At 41.3% G+C, this 17,890-nt stretch overlaps 1 protein-coding gene across 7 annotated transcripts in view; it reads left to right on the forward strand.

Moving 5' to 3' along the window:
* Window positions 1–17,136, forward strand: part of KLF12 (Kruppel like factor 12) — a 240,533-nt gene extending 223,397 nt beyond the window's left edge. For all 7 annotated transcript variants that reach the window (XM_035320664.1, XM_035320694.1, XM_035320655.1 and 4 more), the window contains one exon: window positions 15,190–17,136. In XM_035320664.1, coding sequence (XP_035176555.1) covers window positions 15,190–15,371 — 182 coding nt within the window. In that variant the 3' untranslated portion in view covers window positions 15,372–17,136. The remainder of the gene's footprint in view (window positions 1–15,189) is intronic.
* The last annotated feature ends 754 nt before the right edge of the window (window positions 17,137–17,890 follow it).

A 17,890-nucleotide genomic window follows, 5' to 3' on the forward strand; every position in this document is an offset into this window, starting at 1 on the left:
GCAGTGGACAGAACACTATTGAGTTTCAGTGCTGTTCCTAACTCTGCTGCTGATCTACTTAAATTAAATTTATTGATCTCTCTGCTCTTAATGTACTTCAACATTCTTGTAACTCCTTGGAGAAAAGATGGTGTTTGTCCAGCATATGGCACAAAGCTGTTCTTTGTTGAGAACCTGGTGTGCTTTCTGTGGTGTGATGTACTCTAAAGAGTATGAGATATTATTTTAAAAAATGACTTCTCCATTTCAGATGAAGTCACCTCTTCATCATTCTTTCCAATGTGTCTTTTGGTTGGTAGGACTTTTGTTGAGAGGAATACTGAACAGAACTCCATCCTAATACCCCCCACTAAACTGATTCCTGTAGAGTCCCTTCCTATAACAGCATAAATGTTCTGGGTATTTCATTAGGCTTCTCTCCACTCCAATTATTCTTATTTCTTCAAATCTTCCCATTAATGCTTGAGCTTTCTCTCTTATTTTTTGTGTCTTAATTCTTTTTCCCTATTCCTTATTCTTCCCCTGTATATTTTGTATTCTAATGTATTTTATGTACCCTTACCCTTTTGTCTTGTTCTCTGCCATTCTTCTTTTACTTCCTTTATCTCAATGTAACTCTACTCCATCCCTTTCCTTCTTTGTATCTTGATTCCTAAGTTGTTGCCCAATTCTTTAATGAGTCTGTAATTCATCAGTGATCTCATGACAGACCAGCTCTTCTGTATAACACACCCAAATCAATGTTAGATAGTCTGCACCACTGAAGCTCAGGCTATGCATTTCAGGTGCTCAAAACTAGGTACTGAAGGCATAAAATGGTGTTGGTAATTGCAGCTTTTGCAGCTATAACTCTCTGGTAGCACAAAGGGAGTTTCTGTACCAAAAGTAACGCTTGATTCGTCTCTCCAGCTTTGGTTCCCCAGCGGCTGGGTGTCTAGGCTACGCTATCTGTCTGGGATCTCTGGGTAGTCATAGAAGAGGTTTGGCACCTCTGGGGCACATTATTCCTTCTTCAGGTAGACCCAGGGATTGGCATATGAAGGTGCTTCTGTTTCACTGCTGAATACAGAGGAAACTCAGGTACTTGCCTGTTAGCTGGCTGAAATGAATCCCCACCCCAAAAGGCAGCTGCCTGAAATATTTTATAGTCATGTTGGATATTAGTTCACTCCTTCAGGGAGAAAAGAAAATACAATAGAAAAAATAACGTCAAATCAAAAACCTTCATTAAATATCAGTTGTTAACTGTTTTATGTTGTCATGTCTTCGTGCCTGCTGCAACGTAAGAAGCGTAGTCTAGAGAGAAGGCGAGCACTAAATGCAACCAGTAATCCAGTGAGAAAATCCATATTGTGCTGTTAAAATGTGTTTCACAGAATGCTTTTCAGGTCTTGGTAAGATGTTGATGTAATCTGACTTACATGTAGCATTGGCCATGAGCATACTCTATGTATTAATCTCATCTTACATTTTTTATCTTGGCTTTTACTTTTGCTTCAGGCAAAATAAGTTAATTATTCACATATGACCCACAATAATTAGTGTGCAGTTTTGGATAAGTATAAATGAATTATGACAGCTATGCACGCAAGGGTGAGCAAGTTTGAATAGGCAACTTTCTGAGGAAAGATCACAGAAACTCAACATTGCATAATCTGGCCTTTTTTTTTTTTTTTTTTTTTTTTAGGCAGGCTGATCTTGCTAACAATTGTTTAGCTAAGCAGGATGTGTTTGAAAACTATTTTTTTCATTTACTATGTATACATAGTCACTAAAACATGCACGTTCACTTGGAAACCAGAGGAAAAAATAATACGGAATTTTGATAGGATGAACAGCTTTCTTGGTTGGAAAGTACATTTCTTTTGAACTTCATTAAAAATTGAAACAAAATATTACACACAATAACATTTGCATTCCATTCTCTTTGAGTGTTCCCTCACTTTTTTTAAGTAAACCACCAGCCAGCTTCCAAATAGTTCTCACCGGTGTCCTCAAACGTTAGTGGAGTGGAGTGGGCATGGAAGCCACTGGGGGGCGAGCTTGAATTAGGTATCATCTCTGAAACTGGGAAAACTGCAAGTGAAACCTGTAATCGCTGGAGCATTTCATAAATCACAAGCGCTTGCTATTGAATTTCTCTTTCTAGTATCAGGTTCTTGTTGTTGTTTTGCCAGATCGTCAAATAAAGCTATCAGGAGGTATCGGGTGTGATGGAGAGCCTTCAGGACTCGCAGTCAATCTTGCAGCTCAGGTTTATCATCTTTTTCTGCAAGGAGAAAACGTTGAGAAACTGGCTCACCGGAGTTAACGCTGAGTTAGTTTCTGCTTCAGTGAACATAAAGAAAATTACTAATGTGTGATTCTATAAATGAGTAATCTTTAAGTATTGGAAAGCTAGCAGCTCTGGTTTGCATTCCCCATCTGCCTGGGTCTGTTGTGTTTAGTGTAGGCACTCGTGTCGGCCCTGGGAGTTAATGGTGGAGAGCTGAAACTCCTGTTCCCTGTGAGGCGTGCACCTATGCAGACCTGGTGGGACTCATCTTTGTTAGTTTGCTTCTTTTACTTTGAAGACAGATAGGGAAACAATGTAACATTATTTTATGATATGTAATTGCTATTTCAGGTTTTCTAGTAGATACTAAATTTGCCACTGACACTTCCAGTAGGACAGCTGAGCATTTGAGACTAAGCAATACTGGTTCTTTCCACTCAGTGTATTCTTTTTACCATCAAAACTTAATTCTAAAAATATTTAAATTTTATCTTATCACTGTTTCCTTTTCTACTAGACCTGGCTTGTGAAAGATCTACAGACTCTCTTCCTTTTAAACAGAGATGATGAAAATCTGGCATGTTTTATGTAAATCAAAGAGTCAAATCATGCCTTCTGTTGAGAAGCTGACATGGGTTATAAAAACTAGATTTTAGTAACTGATCTGTGAAGTTGGTGAAGCTGGAAGTCACGCGTCTGTGGAGCTGTAAAATTGGCACTAAGTGTTAAAGATTTCATTATTTTGGCAAAAAGCAGACATACGTTTTCATGCCAAAAATTTGAGGGCATGTATCTTGACTTCCTCTCTAGTTGGCTGGATGTTTCTGAAACATCACCAAAAAGCTACAAAGTGGTCAAAAATGTTTGCAATTTCCCTGCAAAATTTCATGTGGTATCATTATTTTTCAATCATCTGTAACTATAATGAGACTAAACGTAAGAGCTGAATATGGTGACAGTGACGGGACAAAGCCACCATTTATCAGGTCAAATGCAAGACAGTTAAGTCTCAGGTGAAATAATACATCTCAGGTATATATTATTATAGCCTTCGTTGGCATAGTGGTTGTGGATAAAGGGAGTGTATGGAATGATGAGAGGACAAGGGAGTGAGTTTTAAGAGAGGGAAGAGGGAGAACAAGAACAAACACCCCGGACCCTTTGGTCTACTTGCCATAACAGTGCAAAGGAGGCATGAGAAAGTGAAAACGCCTTTTGGATAGACATCAGTGATCATAGGAAAAGCACACAGCACCTTGTGTGTTCATAGTGATTTCAGTTGTTTTGGTATAAAATAGATTAAGTAACGAGAAGTGTGAGTGTCAAACAATGACAGGCTCTACCTGCCTGCAGAGGCACTGCAGGGAGCCCACCTCCGTGCTGCTGGCTGTGGGCGATGCCCTGGACCTCATAGAGGGCAGATTGTCCCACTGGCCAGCAACTTCACTTTTGATCCAGAGGCTTCTTGGTCTACAAATACTAGTCTGTGGTATCCTCTTTTAACCAATAGTACCAAAGCTGACCTTTGCATATTGTGACCCAGTTTTCATACGCATCATCTGTTTCCTCTCAAATAAGGAGAACATGTAAATTTGAGCCATAGCATGTAAATTGAAGAGGCAAATTATACTGTCTGTTAGGGGCCTGGTAAAGAACACAGAGACTTTGAAACAGGTATAATGGATAGTACATGTGGAGGATATTTAAAGCTCTTCCCTTTCTTCTAGGTATGCAGAGTACACTGTGGTGTGAATGCATCACAGTCAAAGCGGTGCCTAGCACGGGGATTATGACCTGAGAAATCTAACCCACTAACTACATAGTCATTTAAAGGGAAATTTGATTTGTGTTGGATTTCACATCTAAAGTTGCTCACAGCTAAATCCATTTCTAGCTTGTTGTGGCTACCCTTTTACCATATGGAAAGGCCCAAGGAGTTTAAACGGTTGTGTGAATCATCCTGAAGAATTCAATAAAGGAATAAGATGCCTGCTTCAAAGTTATGTGCAGCATGATTTTACATCTGATAGAGAAGTGATTGCTTTCTGTCTCTCACTTCTGTAGGACTTTCTTTATAGCTGGTGTTGTAGCTGTATAATCACCACTTTGTATTTCAATGCGGAGCTATTTCAGTCATTAGTTACTACTTTCTAGAGGAATGTGGCAGAGTAGCTTCCTGGAGTCAGTGGCAGCAGAAGCCTGGGATGTTCCAGTGACATGAAGTGGGAATGGATTTAGTCCATGAGCATAGGGCAGGGTGTCATCCAGCCACAACTGTGGCTTTGCTCCTGCCTCCAGTGGGTGGAGGAAGGCAAGGAAGCTTCCTCCCTATCTGGAGCAGCTCCTGTAGGGCTCCAACACAGGGCCGTGGCTGCAGATTTTCATCTGTGAGCTCCAACCAATGCTGATTCCAAATTGGTCTTCTCTGTGCCCCTGCTGCCGAAGTTGTGGCTGCACTTAAAGAGGCAGGCTGAACATAGCCCCCAGGCCAAATAATTTATTTTAGTGTTCAGGGGTTTGTCCTTGATCAACGCCTATATCATTCCTGAGATATGAGAGCAAATACCTTTGCCTCAGACGTAATGAAGCCTATTTGTTAGTGTCAGGGGGTCCTCGTCAGTGTGTCCTCATTACGTGGAGACACTAAACATCTCAGAAATGTGGTTTTGTACCTGAGAAAATGACAACATTTCCTCCCCAAGAAGTTCCTTTTTTGCTAGGTTGAGACACCACCCTAGAAGAGAGAGGGCTAGTGAGTACATGGGTGTTTTATTTAGTCTGTGCTTTTTCAAACATTGCATTCCTCTCACTCACTGTTGCTCCATATATTATTTTAATATGAAAGGGCCCCTGTCATTAGTCTTTGTTCACATTTTCCTTACAGCAATTTCAGAGCAGACTTCAGAAATCAGAGGCACCAAAATAGTTATTTTTGCTCGGTAGGCTTTAAAACTCCATTCATTACCTGTTGTTTTCTTAAGGTCTGTTGAATGCCTTTTGCTAGCTATACGTTCCAGAGAGATATTTACAGGTTTGTAATCCCTTCTTTAGACAAATACTGGGAGGAAGCAACGTTTTTAAAATAATCCTCTTGGATTTGACCTGAACTGTGCAGATTTTTGGCCTGCTTTAAAATTAACACCTCTTTGTCACCTGCCCGCCAGACTCTCTCTTCAAAAGCCCAGCTTTTCTTTCTCATGTCCTACATGCTTCTTAGGGCCCTTATCCCAGAGCTCTTCCTCCTGCACGTAAATCTGCTGAGTGAAAAAAGCTGCAACAGCAGGTTCACATGCTGTTTCAGAACCTAGGAATTTAAATAAACAAAGCTAATTTAAAAATTACTTTTCTTTAAGTAAAATGGGAGGTTCTATTTGTTTTGGGTGATGCTTTTATTTTTTAAGAAATATTTTCATTTAGTGTTTTAAATTTACTGCCAGTTTCAATAAACAGTTGAGCTTTCTAATGTGGAAACCAGTATATTTCGTGGAAGTCTTCACGTCTAGCTTTTTTGCCCTTTCTTCATGCAATTTCTGCTTAGAAGATAGACAAATACTTTATTAAACAGGACTGCTGAAGCCTCAGCCTATTGATGTTCCTGGGTTCAGATTTCAGGACAGAATTTAGGAGGTATTTAAAATAGGGTGTCTGCTGGTAGAATACCTACCAGGGTATAAAGGCAGACTCACCAAGGCCACCACATCCTGGTAAGGTGATGTTCAGAAATGTGAACCTCTGCTAGCCACTTGGATGTAGGGGGATAGTTGTCCGAGTCCAGCTACTTACGGGCAGGTGTCCATACCACAGGGAGCTCGTACATCCAGTTCTCTTCCAATAGCTGCTCCGTGGAAAGTTAAATGATTTCATTTCTGGCGTGTTCTGTGAGCTCTGAATTCACCTTACACCCAGGGAGTCATTTCTCTGCATTGTAGGTCTGATGCCGTGCCGATATGGAAGAGTGCCCGTGTGGTTATTCCAAGGCACTTTGATGGGAAAGCAAGTCTAATTGTGTCTGTGATTGCTTTCAGTCTCTAGGTTATGAAAAATATTTGCAACAGTGCCCCTTGACTTTGTGAATATGGGGTGCATATGTGTTTTGTCTGTGTGTGGCACGAGGGAATAATGATTATTTCATTATGCAGAATAAAATTTTCTCTCAGTAAGCCATTTAGTGCTTAATATTCTACCTCCAAAGAACTGCAGTTCATCTGAGGTCTCAGGCATGATTGTGGTCTACCATTTGCAGCCCTGCAGTGGCATGAAGGCGAGAAAGACCTCCCTACTCCCATTCCCTCCAGTGTGCTTTCCCAGATGTTGCCTCCAGATGCACCCAGACCTAGAGGAGTAAAAACACATTACAGGGCTTCCAAGGACGTTAACTCTTGCAGCCCAGCCAGTCCCAGAAGGGGAACGGGATAGCAACGTGCTAAGAAATGTCCATTTCTGGTAATACCACGTCTCTCGTGAAGTGCGCCTGGAGTTGCTCATGCCTATGCTGTTCTTTTCAGGGCAGCCTGTCAATCAGAAACAAAGTCTCTGAGAATAAAGCATGCTCAAAAGTACAAGTAAGTTTCACAAAAGCCTTTGCTTTAATGTTTTATTATTTTTTTTTCTTTTTTTTTTCTGCTTACTTTTTCCTGGAAGGAAAAAGGAAAGCAGAGCCTTAAAACAAGTGTTTTCCATGTTCATTTTTTCCAAACAAGTAGGCAGAGAACTGGAGAAATTTTATTAAACTTTTCCTTTCCCATGAAAATAAAAAGATAGGATGACTCCTGTGTAGGATTGGTGATTATTTTCTGTACTCCAGTATTTTCTCCAAGTAGGATATGAAATTTTCTGGTATCTTGGTCACATTAATTTTAATTTTCCCAGTCTCTTTTCCCTCATCATGTGTATTTTGTCAGTTAATATTTTTCTTTGATACTGTATATATTTACTCTACATTTTATGGTGATAAAATATTGTTATCTCTCAATGTAGAAAGCTCTATACTATTCACAACTCATTTGCTTAACTAGTAAGGTCTTCAAGGGAGGTGTTTTTAGGTGCTCTGTTTCTGTAAACAGCCTGACACACCAGGGTCCTGCCCTCTGAATGAGACAAAGCTCAACCCTTGGAGCCTTTTTTTGTTTGTTTTTGGTTTGTTTGTTTATTTCTCTAGGGAGTTGCTTCTTGTTTTGCTTTGTTTTGTTTGTACAGTTAGTGGAAGGTTTAGTTTTTATACTGAGAAATATCAGCATTGCTCTAGCTGAACGTGCTGGAGCAAGTCTTGGAACATCCAGGAGGAGCGACGGGAGCAGAATCGGAGGCACAGTTATTGCAGATGGAAGGGCAAGTGTCACTTAATTGGGATCTCCCTTGCAGTTAGGGACCACAGAGAAGGCAAGGTGTTTTCTCTGAGGAAGCCAGACCCAAACCCAAGCCGGCAGCATCCCAGCCAAAGAGAGTTAGTGTGCAAGCCTGCTACCACCATGCGCGCAGCTGGCTGCTGTTTTAAGTGCATCACCTTTCCCAAATTCCTTTGTGAGTGAAGGTTGCCATAAAAGGAGAAATCTCATCCTTACCCAAAGAACTGGAATTTTGATAGTCCCTTATTGCTGTGGCTGGAGGGCAGGAGGAAATTTTCATGCTATCTCCTACTGCAAATATATACAGAGAGATATATGTAAGCCTATATATATACTTCAATTCATAAGTATGAATATATATATATAAAAGGACCACATCAGGCAGGAAAAAAATGATCAGAAAGGGTAATAAATGCTACTTGTCCCCTACTTTTGGGATTTCATCTAGTTCCTGGAATCAGGTGCACAGGAAGAGGCCTTTCATATTTCCAAAAAATGTATCTTTAGTTGTTAGGGGAATTACATTTATCATTTTATTTCAGCAATGTCTTTGACAATCCTTGTCCAAGTCCCTTTGGAGGACAAAGTCTCTGTGCAGAAGCCTAAAAAGCAAAAATGTGGAGGAGAAGTTTCTTGTATTAACTGTTTGTTTGTCTTCAGTGTGTGCAGTGACAGAACAGGACTGAGACTGGTGTTGTGGGTTTGCCTTCTGAAGTTACGGAGAGTTGGTTTCTTGTGAGTCTGGAAATTAAGGGTTTTTATGCTGGTATTTGTATTTTGTATTTGTATGCTGGAATTTTGTATTAAAATAGCAATAAACTGAGGCTGAACCTAAAGGGGAGTATGGAAAGAGAGACACAGGAGAAAGAAATAGATAAGGGTCCTTAACTAATATTGATCTTCCAGGGGGAGTAATGAGAAGGGCCAGGATGGCAAACGGTTCCTAAACTCAGCACTGTGGTGAAATGAAGGATACTCGTGTGTTGTGATGTGGGAGAACAACTTGGGTCTGAATTACCAGATGTGGAGCTTACAAATAATCGCTTTAAGAACTCCCAAATATCTGATGAAGTTCTGTCTGGTGTTTGAGAGTGCAGGTTGTCACTGTGGTTTTGATTTGAAGAAACTGTTTTGTTCAGTTGTCACCTGAAGAAACCATGTCCCTTTGCTCTGCCTAAGACTGAGAACAAGGAGTAAAAAACCCGAATTTCAAGACATGTTGCAGTTAGCACAGCATGTTCCCATTCTGCTCGTAGAAGTTATTTTCCCAGACTTGCTCAACTGATACGAAACTTTAATCTCTTCCCAGAACGATCTTTGATTTGCATATTTTAACAATACTAAAGCAAAATTAATATTTATTATATTCACTAAAGAGATACAGTGAACCAGTAACTTGGAAACAGAGGTTCAGAATCACCTTTTGAAAGACATCAAAATGATTGAATTACATTTTTGTATCAAAATAATTGAAAATAGTTCAAACATTTAAAGGGATGAAACAGAGATCTGTGGTGGTCTCCCTACAGAAAGTAAGTTGTTCCTAATATGTGAGTCATAACGCTGCCATTCATTTTCTGCAGTTTTGGGAAGGCTAGTTATGCTCGGTGCATTTGTTTTCCTACCTGCAGAATAGACACAACGATACTTGTTACACAGTGCTATTCTGAAGACAGACTTTTATAAGGTATTATTATTATTTATTAATTTTTTTTGTGAAAAGCTGCACAAGGCACTTTAAAGTTGGAAAGTGCTCTATAAGTGCTCAGATGTTTTTCATTTAAAAATTAGACTAATAAAAATATCACAAGAAACATAAGAGCTGTCATTTTTCCCTTTCCCCTGTGTCTAAAAGCTAAGCTGCCCTCTTCCTCTGGGAGTGCCTGAGGATGCTCTTTATAAGATGGTGTTTTTGCTGTAAAAAGATTATTTTCTGCCTGAAATTGCTTATTTTTAGTAGAAATGCAAAATGTAAGAAGCCATTATTTGTGGCTTTCCATTTATGATTTTCTCTCTCACAGCACTATCAATATGGGTGCAGAGTGACTGTGCTGTGTGTTTTAGAGTGGCTCTGGTGTTTACGTGGGAGCTGAAACCAGCTGACATAAATACTACACATTATATATTTTGCATAGCATCCTGTAGTAGAAACCAAACCAGGAACAGCTCTGAGATGTCCTGACCCTGCAGACCTGTTGACTTCCAAGTAGAATATGTAACACCATCAAACATAGGCAGATGCATGTTTGCTGGAGTATTTGTTTTCTTTCAATTTGTTACGGGCTAAGTCCTTAGGACCTCACTCTGTTTTTATGTGGGGAATACTCACTCCTCCGTGTGTAATGACAGTAGAAACTGAATAAGGAATGTATAAAGATGTGGCCATAGATAACAGGGCTGGGCAGGTGCAACCTCTTAAACCATGCAAGTTTGACTTAAGTCCTTTGTAGTTTGTGAATGGAGTGAGGGACAGCATCTCCCCTATGCTCCCACCCACCCAGTTAGGAATCGCTGCACAAAACAATAAACCAAGTTTCATCTCCAAGTGCTTCTCGAACTTTTTCCTTCCAAAACTGGAATATGAGCATGTGGCTCTTTCACAGGATATTGAAATCTTAAATTCAGAAAAGTCTGACTAGATAGGTAAGCCTGTAACCCTGAACATTCTCTTGTGTATATTTTGCAATAAAAATGTTAGCAGTGTTTCAAAATGATGAATAACACTGCAGAAGGGGCTATGGAGAAGGGATGTAGTAACTCAGAGGCATGGTGAGAGGTACGTACAGAAGAAGTGGATGGATGGGGCATAATTAGGAAAGGACATTCACTTGTAATAACAGAAGGGAGTTTGTCAGAGGTAGAAGTGGGTTTACAACTAGATCACTGGGATGATTTCTGTCCTGGTAGCAGACAGTTACCTCATCATTACTCAATGGCATAGTTGCCAAAAGCCTGCTAAACTGATGAATAAAAGAAACTTTAATAATACACAAATGAAAGGGATTGCAAGGGCTCAGGGAGTACAACAGAGTATTGCAATTGCAGCCAGTGAGTTTCTTGCCTAAGGAATGTAAGCCCAGCTCTGTTACATGGGGCATTTACCCTGCTGGCAGACCACCCGATAACTCTTTACATAGGGCTTTTGTTGCAGCTTCCCTTGAAGCATCAAACATCAAATATTGTGATACCAGCTAGTTGATGGGCAGAGAAATATTGCTGAGGAGCGTACCACATCAGAAACTGCGGTGTAGAGCAGACTGTGCTCCCTTCATCTCTTGCATCTCATGGTCTCTTGCTGGTACCAACACCTGACATTTTTTTCTGTAGAGTATGTGAATATCACTGGGTTGTAAAGTAGAAGTTTGAAGGCGTTTTATTTCCGTGGGTGAATGATCTTCCGGATATGGGAAGACAGCTGTTGGGCTGTGGAGAAGCTGGAAAATTTTTGAAGGATTGAATAAATAATGGTCGTTATTCGGCATTATTAATTCATTATTTGCTTGAGTTTAGGGAGATTTAATGAGTAACCGTTGTAACTATGTTCTTAAGTGCTTAAGTGAGAGGAGTCATGGTAGTGTAGGAAAATTAATATGGTAAAAGTAATTAAACTAATTCAGATGGTGGCATCTGGATTAGAAAAGGCAATGTTTTGGAGGGCTCTTAGAAGCAGATGTTTTGTTAATAGAAGATTAAAAAATGACTAGTTCCATTTGGGGCATTGAGTCATGCCTTTAAAACTTTCTAATTAACTTCCCCAAACAATAGAAAATACTAATTTTCTACGGGGAACTGCCTAAAAGAGCCTTCTCATGCTCCTGGGTCCCACTTGATTTGTGTAAATGACTGTCATGGTATACTGTTTACTGTCTATGTATTGCAGAGCTTCAGAATACCATCAGAATACAGTTTCTCTGTGTTTCAGGATCTTTTTTTTTCAGCGTTTGGGGCAAAGCAATACAGCTTTCAAAGACGGCTGGGAAAGTAGAAGGTCAGCTCTCATGAATATGTTCACAGCTTCAGGCTTTTATTTTTAAAAAGGTACTTTCTGTAAGTCTAAAACCTTACAGATTCAGAAAATTAAGCTAGCTAATGGTCTTTTATCCTTTTCCAGTTTTCTTTTCCTCCCTGTGTTAATTACTGCAAGTTCTTAGTCTCTTTCTGAAGCTCTCCTTCCTACCATTTTCTAAAGCCTGTCTGCTGTTCTGTCTTCCTCCTCCATTCCCATGTTTCCACTACCCTGGGCAGAGCTCGCATGGCCTGCCTTTGCTCCGTAGAGCTGAATGAGCATTTGAGAGCCTTGGTGCGTGGCAGTAACTCGGAGGCCCATGCTCTGTCATCTGCTGAGCCATTGAGGGAGCCGAAGAACAAGAGGTACTTTGAACCCAAGAGTGTCTTAGGCACTTAAGCTCAAGTGCTTGCACAAAGGCAGAAGTGTCTGAGCTGAGTATTTGACTTCAACTCCACTGCAATCTAGACTTGAAATGGTGATATATATGTGTCGTTCCTCTGTTCTGGAGGTCTGTAATCCATCCGGGGGGCTGGGAGTGCACCCAGCACTGGCCAGAGCCACCAAAGCTCCACAGATCAGTAAGGGATAGTTTCGTCCAATTAACTAACGAGATTTGTACACTGGCTTGATACCATTTTCTGGGCTGCCCTGTGAGGTCCCATTTCTTTGTTGATTGTACTGGGAATTTCAGCTGTGAGTGTTCAAGCTCATCAGGCAAAGCTGGAATGGGAAATCTGGCACCAGATTCCCATCCTCTGACAGATCTGCTCCCAATGGCCCTTTCTTACCCTTTGAACTCTTGCGCATTCTGTTTTTTACTGAAGTTCTTGAGGAATCAGCGGTTAGCCTTCATTTTGGGGATGTTACCAAGCAGAGGTTCATATATTAACACAGTTAATATAGTATTGCCTATGAATAAGAACTTTTTGTTCTGCTGACAGGCCATCCACAGATAATGTGAGTGTTTAATAGAAAATATTGTTATTATTTCCCTAAAAATAAGGTTTGTGTAAAATGTTATTGATTGATCTTTAAGGAAGATCATATCTTTGATGGCCTCTTTTACAATACCTTTTTTTAAGATGTATATTACTGAATGTCTTTAGAGTAAAGCTGCTTTGTCTTGCTTTTTTTTTTTCTCTCTCTTATGCTATAAACACATATTTAATTGAAAATAATGAAAGGTCTTAGGCTGAGCTTGTAAGAGATATTTTCCTTCAGTGGTGTAAATAGCGTGAGAGGAATGTGGTTAGTCCTGTCTCTTTCACATAGCTGTGTAGGGGCTGGGTGAGCAGGGCTCATTGAGGAGAAGGGGTGGAAGCAACACCTGGGAACTTCAGCTGAGTGGCCTATGCTCACGTCTTTCCGCCAGCTGGCTCTCGTTTCTTACCCAAAGTGATACTGTTTTAAAGGAAGAACAAACTATTTCTGGTATTTCTCTTTCATCTTCCATCCCTTCCTGCACTGGGTTCTCCATTGGCCTTCTACCATGGGAAAGAAGATCCGGGACTTTCTGTGCCAAAGTGGCCATAGCAGGGGAAGGATCGTGGGGTAGGGAGGGACACAGGTTCACAGAGCCTTTTCAGTAAGGACCCAAAGCATGGGAAATACCTCCCTGCTTTGTTCTGGAGGTCTCTGTGGTCAAAGAAACCAACAGGGGCCAAACCAGGCATTGAAAGAAGAGTGCCCAAAGGTATGCTGAAGCTGGAAGTGGCAAGTGCTCCACTTGCAGACTGTCCACGCAGTGTGATGGGACCACTGGGGTAGACCTGCCCAGTCAGATGGCAGGACTTATATTTGTACAGTTCACCACACCAGCTGTTTGCAGCAAGGGCATGTATGCAAGGCAGTTCAGTGACAAATCCAATCCCATTTTGCAGCACTTTGTCCTTGGCAAGAGCACATGCCCTGCATTTTGCTGCACTGCTGTGGCCGCCTGGTCACAGCGAGTGCAGCTCAGCTGGGGGCTGTAAAATCAGCTGGGCAACCCGGCTGCTGGTGCAGAGCTCTGGCTGCAGGCTTGGCAAGTCCAGCCTGTCATCTCGGAGCCCGGATCGCTGGGCTCTCCTCGCCACAACTGTTTCCCACCCACATCCGACATCAAAACTGCAGCGCAGCCCAGATGGTGCGCAGGAGGGACCGCCCCAGCAGGCTCAAATGCTGCCGACAGCCCCACCGCATGCCTGCACAGCATCTGACTTCCTTACAGAGACACCCGTGGCCATTCAGCTGGACTTCTTGGGGCTGTTTGAACTTGGCGATGATTTTCTTTTGAAACTCTGAGCGCTCGGCAAAACATTTACTGACTTTCGAAGAGACGCTGGGAGGGAGGTGATGCCTGCGACAAAGCAAGTGTTGCGTCACTGGCACATGTAATTGGAAAGGTATCTCGCGAGCTGCTCGTGATTCATAGATGATAACAGACAACCGAGGAACGATTGTGTCCAACAAAGGAAACAGTAGTTGCAGAGATGCTCTTGTGTTGTCCTGCTTGTGGTTAGCTGGTTCAGGAAGGGGAGGTTAAAAAATCACTTTTGACACACCAGAGGAACGAGCATGCAGACCTCACACAGTTTCCCTTCCTCAGTTTTGAAGCATGCTCAACTGTAGGATCAAGGTAACTCCCAAGAGCATTTAACATGTAGACATTAAAGAGCGGTGATAGAAATCCCAAACAAGTACAGCCTTCAAAGATGGCAAAAATGGGATTTTATAGCAGTTTATTTTATGAAAGCACAAAGTCTGGATCAGCCATATTAATCTTCTCCCGTGACTCTATATGACACAGAACCTGAGGCATGCATCATGTTTAACTTCAGACAAAAAGCAGAGGGGTGGGATTTTCCAAAACTGCTCTTAGCCCAAGTCGCATCTCACTGAAGTAAATCAGTTTTTATCAATAGCTGTGTGCAAGTCCTGTGGCTAAGTACTTTTAAAAATCATAGACCATTCCTGGTAACATCTTACAGGCAAAATTAATTTTACTGAACGTAAGTGCAATAAATAAAGGGGACACTTTGCAGATTGAATTTTTATGTTTCCTTGGGAAATCGTACTTCATTTTTACCAGCTTGCTAAGAAACGTCCTGCAGTGTTGTTTATGCGAATAATTAGAAACCTTCATAAACTTCCTATAAATAATTGGAAGTCCTTGGCACCCTGGGATAAATTGCTGAAAAATACGGCAGGCTGGCTGTTTTGGGAGAAAGTATAGCTCGATGGGATGAGGCTAGCAAACTTGTACAGTAATCATGGGAATAATTACACAGCCCTTTGTCCTTACGTTAATCCCCGCATCACCCCTGCAAGGTAGGATCTATACTGTTGCCTTAATCCTGTTGATTTTCTTAGTCATGTGAATGCCACAGGAATGATAAATCTCAAGGCCCTTTCCTTATATTCAGCAGATTCGGTTTGTAGTAATTGTGTAATTTGGCCTAAAGAAACCCCTAGGCAGTGGGTGTTCATGGGAAGCATACAGAGGGGGTTGTGGGGATTAAGCGCAAGGAGACGAAAGTCACCACCTGTTTCCCCCCACCCCTTTCTTTTGTCTCTGCCAGGAGAAAAACCCTACAAATGTACCTGGGAAGGCTGCACCTGGAAGTTTGCTCGCTCCGACGAACTGACGAGGCATTACCGCAAGCACACGGGAGTGAAGCCATTCAAGTGTGCAGACTGTGACCGCAGCTTTTCCCGCTCAGATCACTTGGCGCTTCACCGCCGCAGGCACATGCTGGTTTGAGAAACGCTACCTGTTCCAGCCGAGCTTAAGAGCTGGGTCTCTTAACTACCCGGAGTGAATTCAGCAGGGCTGAATCCCCTTCTACAGTGTTAACAGGCAGGGCTGTCCCTGCTGTCTGTAACAAAAAAATAATTAAAAAAAAAAAAAAGCAGGAAAAGAAGTGCCACTCTTCTCCTCGCCATCTGAAGCTAACCCCGTCTGCCCCTCAGCATGGTTACACCCCGAAAGTGTCATCACGATCACCTGAGAAATAGCAGCCGAAATGCTACAGGAATGGGCATTATTTTACATGCTGCGTCCTTTGAAAAAAATGTTTATAGCTTGTATGTTTTCTCAGCTGTTGGACATTTTGTTCCTGAAAAATCACTGCTGACTGGAGGATCAGATGCCACAAACCGATGACGATGATGAGAGCAAGACCAGTAGACCTTTATTATCCCATCTTTTCCTCTTGTTTGAATACCACCTGGCCAGTGTCAGCCTCACGCCCGAGCTGTGCTACAGACGAGCTGTGTGGGAGTAGGCGAGAAGATCCTGCTGGAGAGGTCCCACCGTCGGAGCCGAAGGGTTGCTGGAACAGACTTTTGCAATAACAATGGTGGCATTTTAATGTTGTACCACAAGTTGTCATTATGCCATTGAGGACACCAGCCATTTAACCTTTTTCTTTTATCCTTTTTTTTTTTTTTCCTTTTTCTTTTGTTGTTGTTGTTGAAGTCTGTAAAATAAAAAAGGGGCAGCAGCATTTCTGCTGAAAGTACAATATTAAGTATCTGTATTTTACCGTGGACTTATTTAGAACCATTTCCTGACTTGTATAGAAAAAGCCGATCTGAAAACTACTACCCCGTTCTCAAAGTGCAGTTTTCTTTCATGCAGGTATCCTCTTCCCCGTGACCAGTATTTGAATGCAAGAAAGTAGTCAGATCTTACGCTCGCTGGTACCAGTGTTAGGGGTGTAGCCATCCGTGGAATGGAATTGAATGTACCCACAAAACAAAACAGAAGAAAGGGCTGCATCTCTTGCAGAGAAAAAGCAATAATGAGTAAAATGGTTCTCAAAACAATAATTCACTCCACACCAATAGAAGGCAGGGATGCAGAATAGCATGTAAGACCATTGAAGTCTTTCTGATGATTTCACTGACCTGTTAGGTACCACAATTAAGTACATTCATTTCCTCCAACATAAAACTTATTTGTGTCTGGAAAGCAAGACAGATAAAGGAAAGATCTGAGCGTTGAGGAGTCAGTGGATGAACTGTAAGTAGGATGGAGAAATGGTTCTGGAATGGTGCTCTGCAAGTCATTATGTTTCTCCCTGGGAATTAGGGAATAACAAGATTTTTACATCTGTCTGTTATGATACAAATGGCCCTTTATATGGGTAGCAGTGGCTGCCTCTGCTGGGATTTTCAATCCAAGACTTTTCAGATTAAATAAAAGGAAATTCTTGATCATTCCCATACAGCCCTATAATTGTGAATCAATTTATATTAATTACATTATGGAGGAAAGAGAGAAACTCTTAGTCATCAGTTGTTCATGAAAACAGAATAGTGTTTTTCTGTTTTCCTTCCTCACAAGGATCTGCCTATTCAGCTAAATGTGACAAAGAAGAGGCTTGGCAAGATTTTTTAAGTGTTGAGACTTTTATAGCTTAGAGATAAAAGATGTATACATAAAGATCTTTTGCAATGCATTTAATTATGAATATTTGGTTCCAGGAATTGCACAGATTAAACTTGTGATGCCACTTGTTCATTTTTAAATGTTTGATCAGTCTGAATTCATTTCTGATTCCTGAAGTAATGGTTGTAATGGTGGGGGTTTGGAAATCAAGATAATCTTTAAGAAAAAGCAGCACAGAGTACCCACACAAATACTGAAAGCAATTACAGTTAATTGAGGATTAATAAGACTGGGATAACGCTCTAACAGCGTTTAGAGGCTCTGGAGTATGATTGTCTTTAAATACATTGTAAATGTTCCCCAGTAATGGATAATTTATCAGCTCTCTTAAAAAACTTCTGTACTGTTAAAATTCAGTTTCCCCTCTGCTGACTGGTCAACATAGAAACCCAGGACAAATTATCAGCAGCACTGTATGGGCTGCTGCAGGGAAAGTTAACATCCCAGCCAGACCCAGTACACCATAGCAGGAAAAATGCCTCTCCCATTTCCCACTGACCATGCTGGTAATGATCTTCCACAAAATTTGGCAGTGTTTTAGTACCTAGCTCAGAGTTAGTATTCAAGCAGCAACGCTGAGTGTTGATGCAGTTTAAAAAAGGCTGAAATAAATAGTGGCTTTTTGATAGCCCATAAGGCATTGTGGAGCAACAGAACTGGGTTTTTACCAACAGCGTTACTTACTTAAAAAACAGATTGTCAGTGTTGTGCCTGAGGTGGTTCATGGACTGCATTCGAGGTCTACTTTTATGTGCTTCAGTGTCATTCCCTTTAAATGAATCAGTCATTCTCAATGTTTTGGGAAAGAATTCAGGTCAGGTTCAAGT

The sequence above is a fragment of the Oxyura jamaicensis genome, chromosome 1, assembly GCF_011077185.1.
Source record: "Oxyura jamaicensis isolate SHBP4307 breed ruddy duck chromosome 1, BPBGC_Ojam_1.0, whole genome shotgun sequence".
In the NCBI taxonomy this organism is placed as follows: Eukaryota; Metazoa; Chordata; class Aves; order Anseriformes; family Anatidae; genus Oxyura; species Oxyura jamaicensis.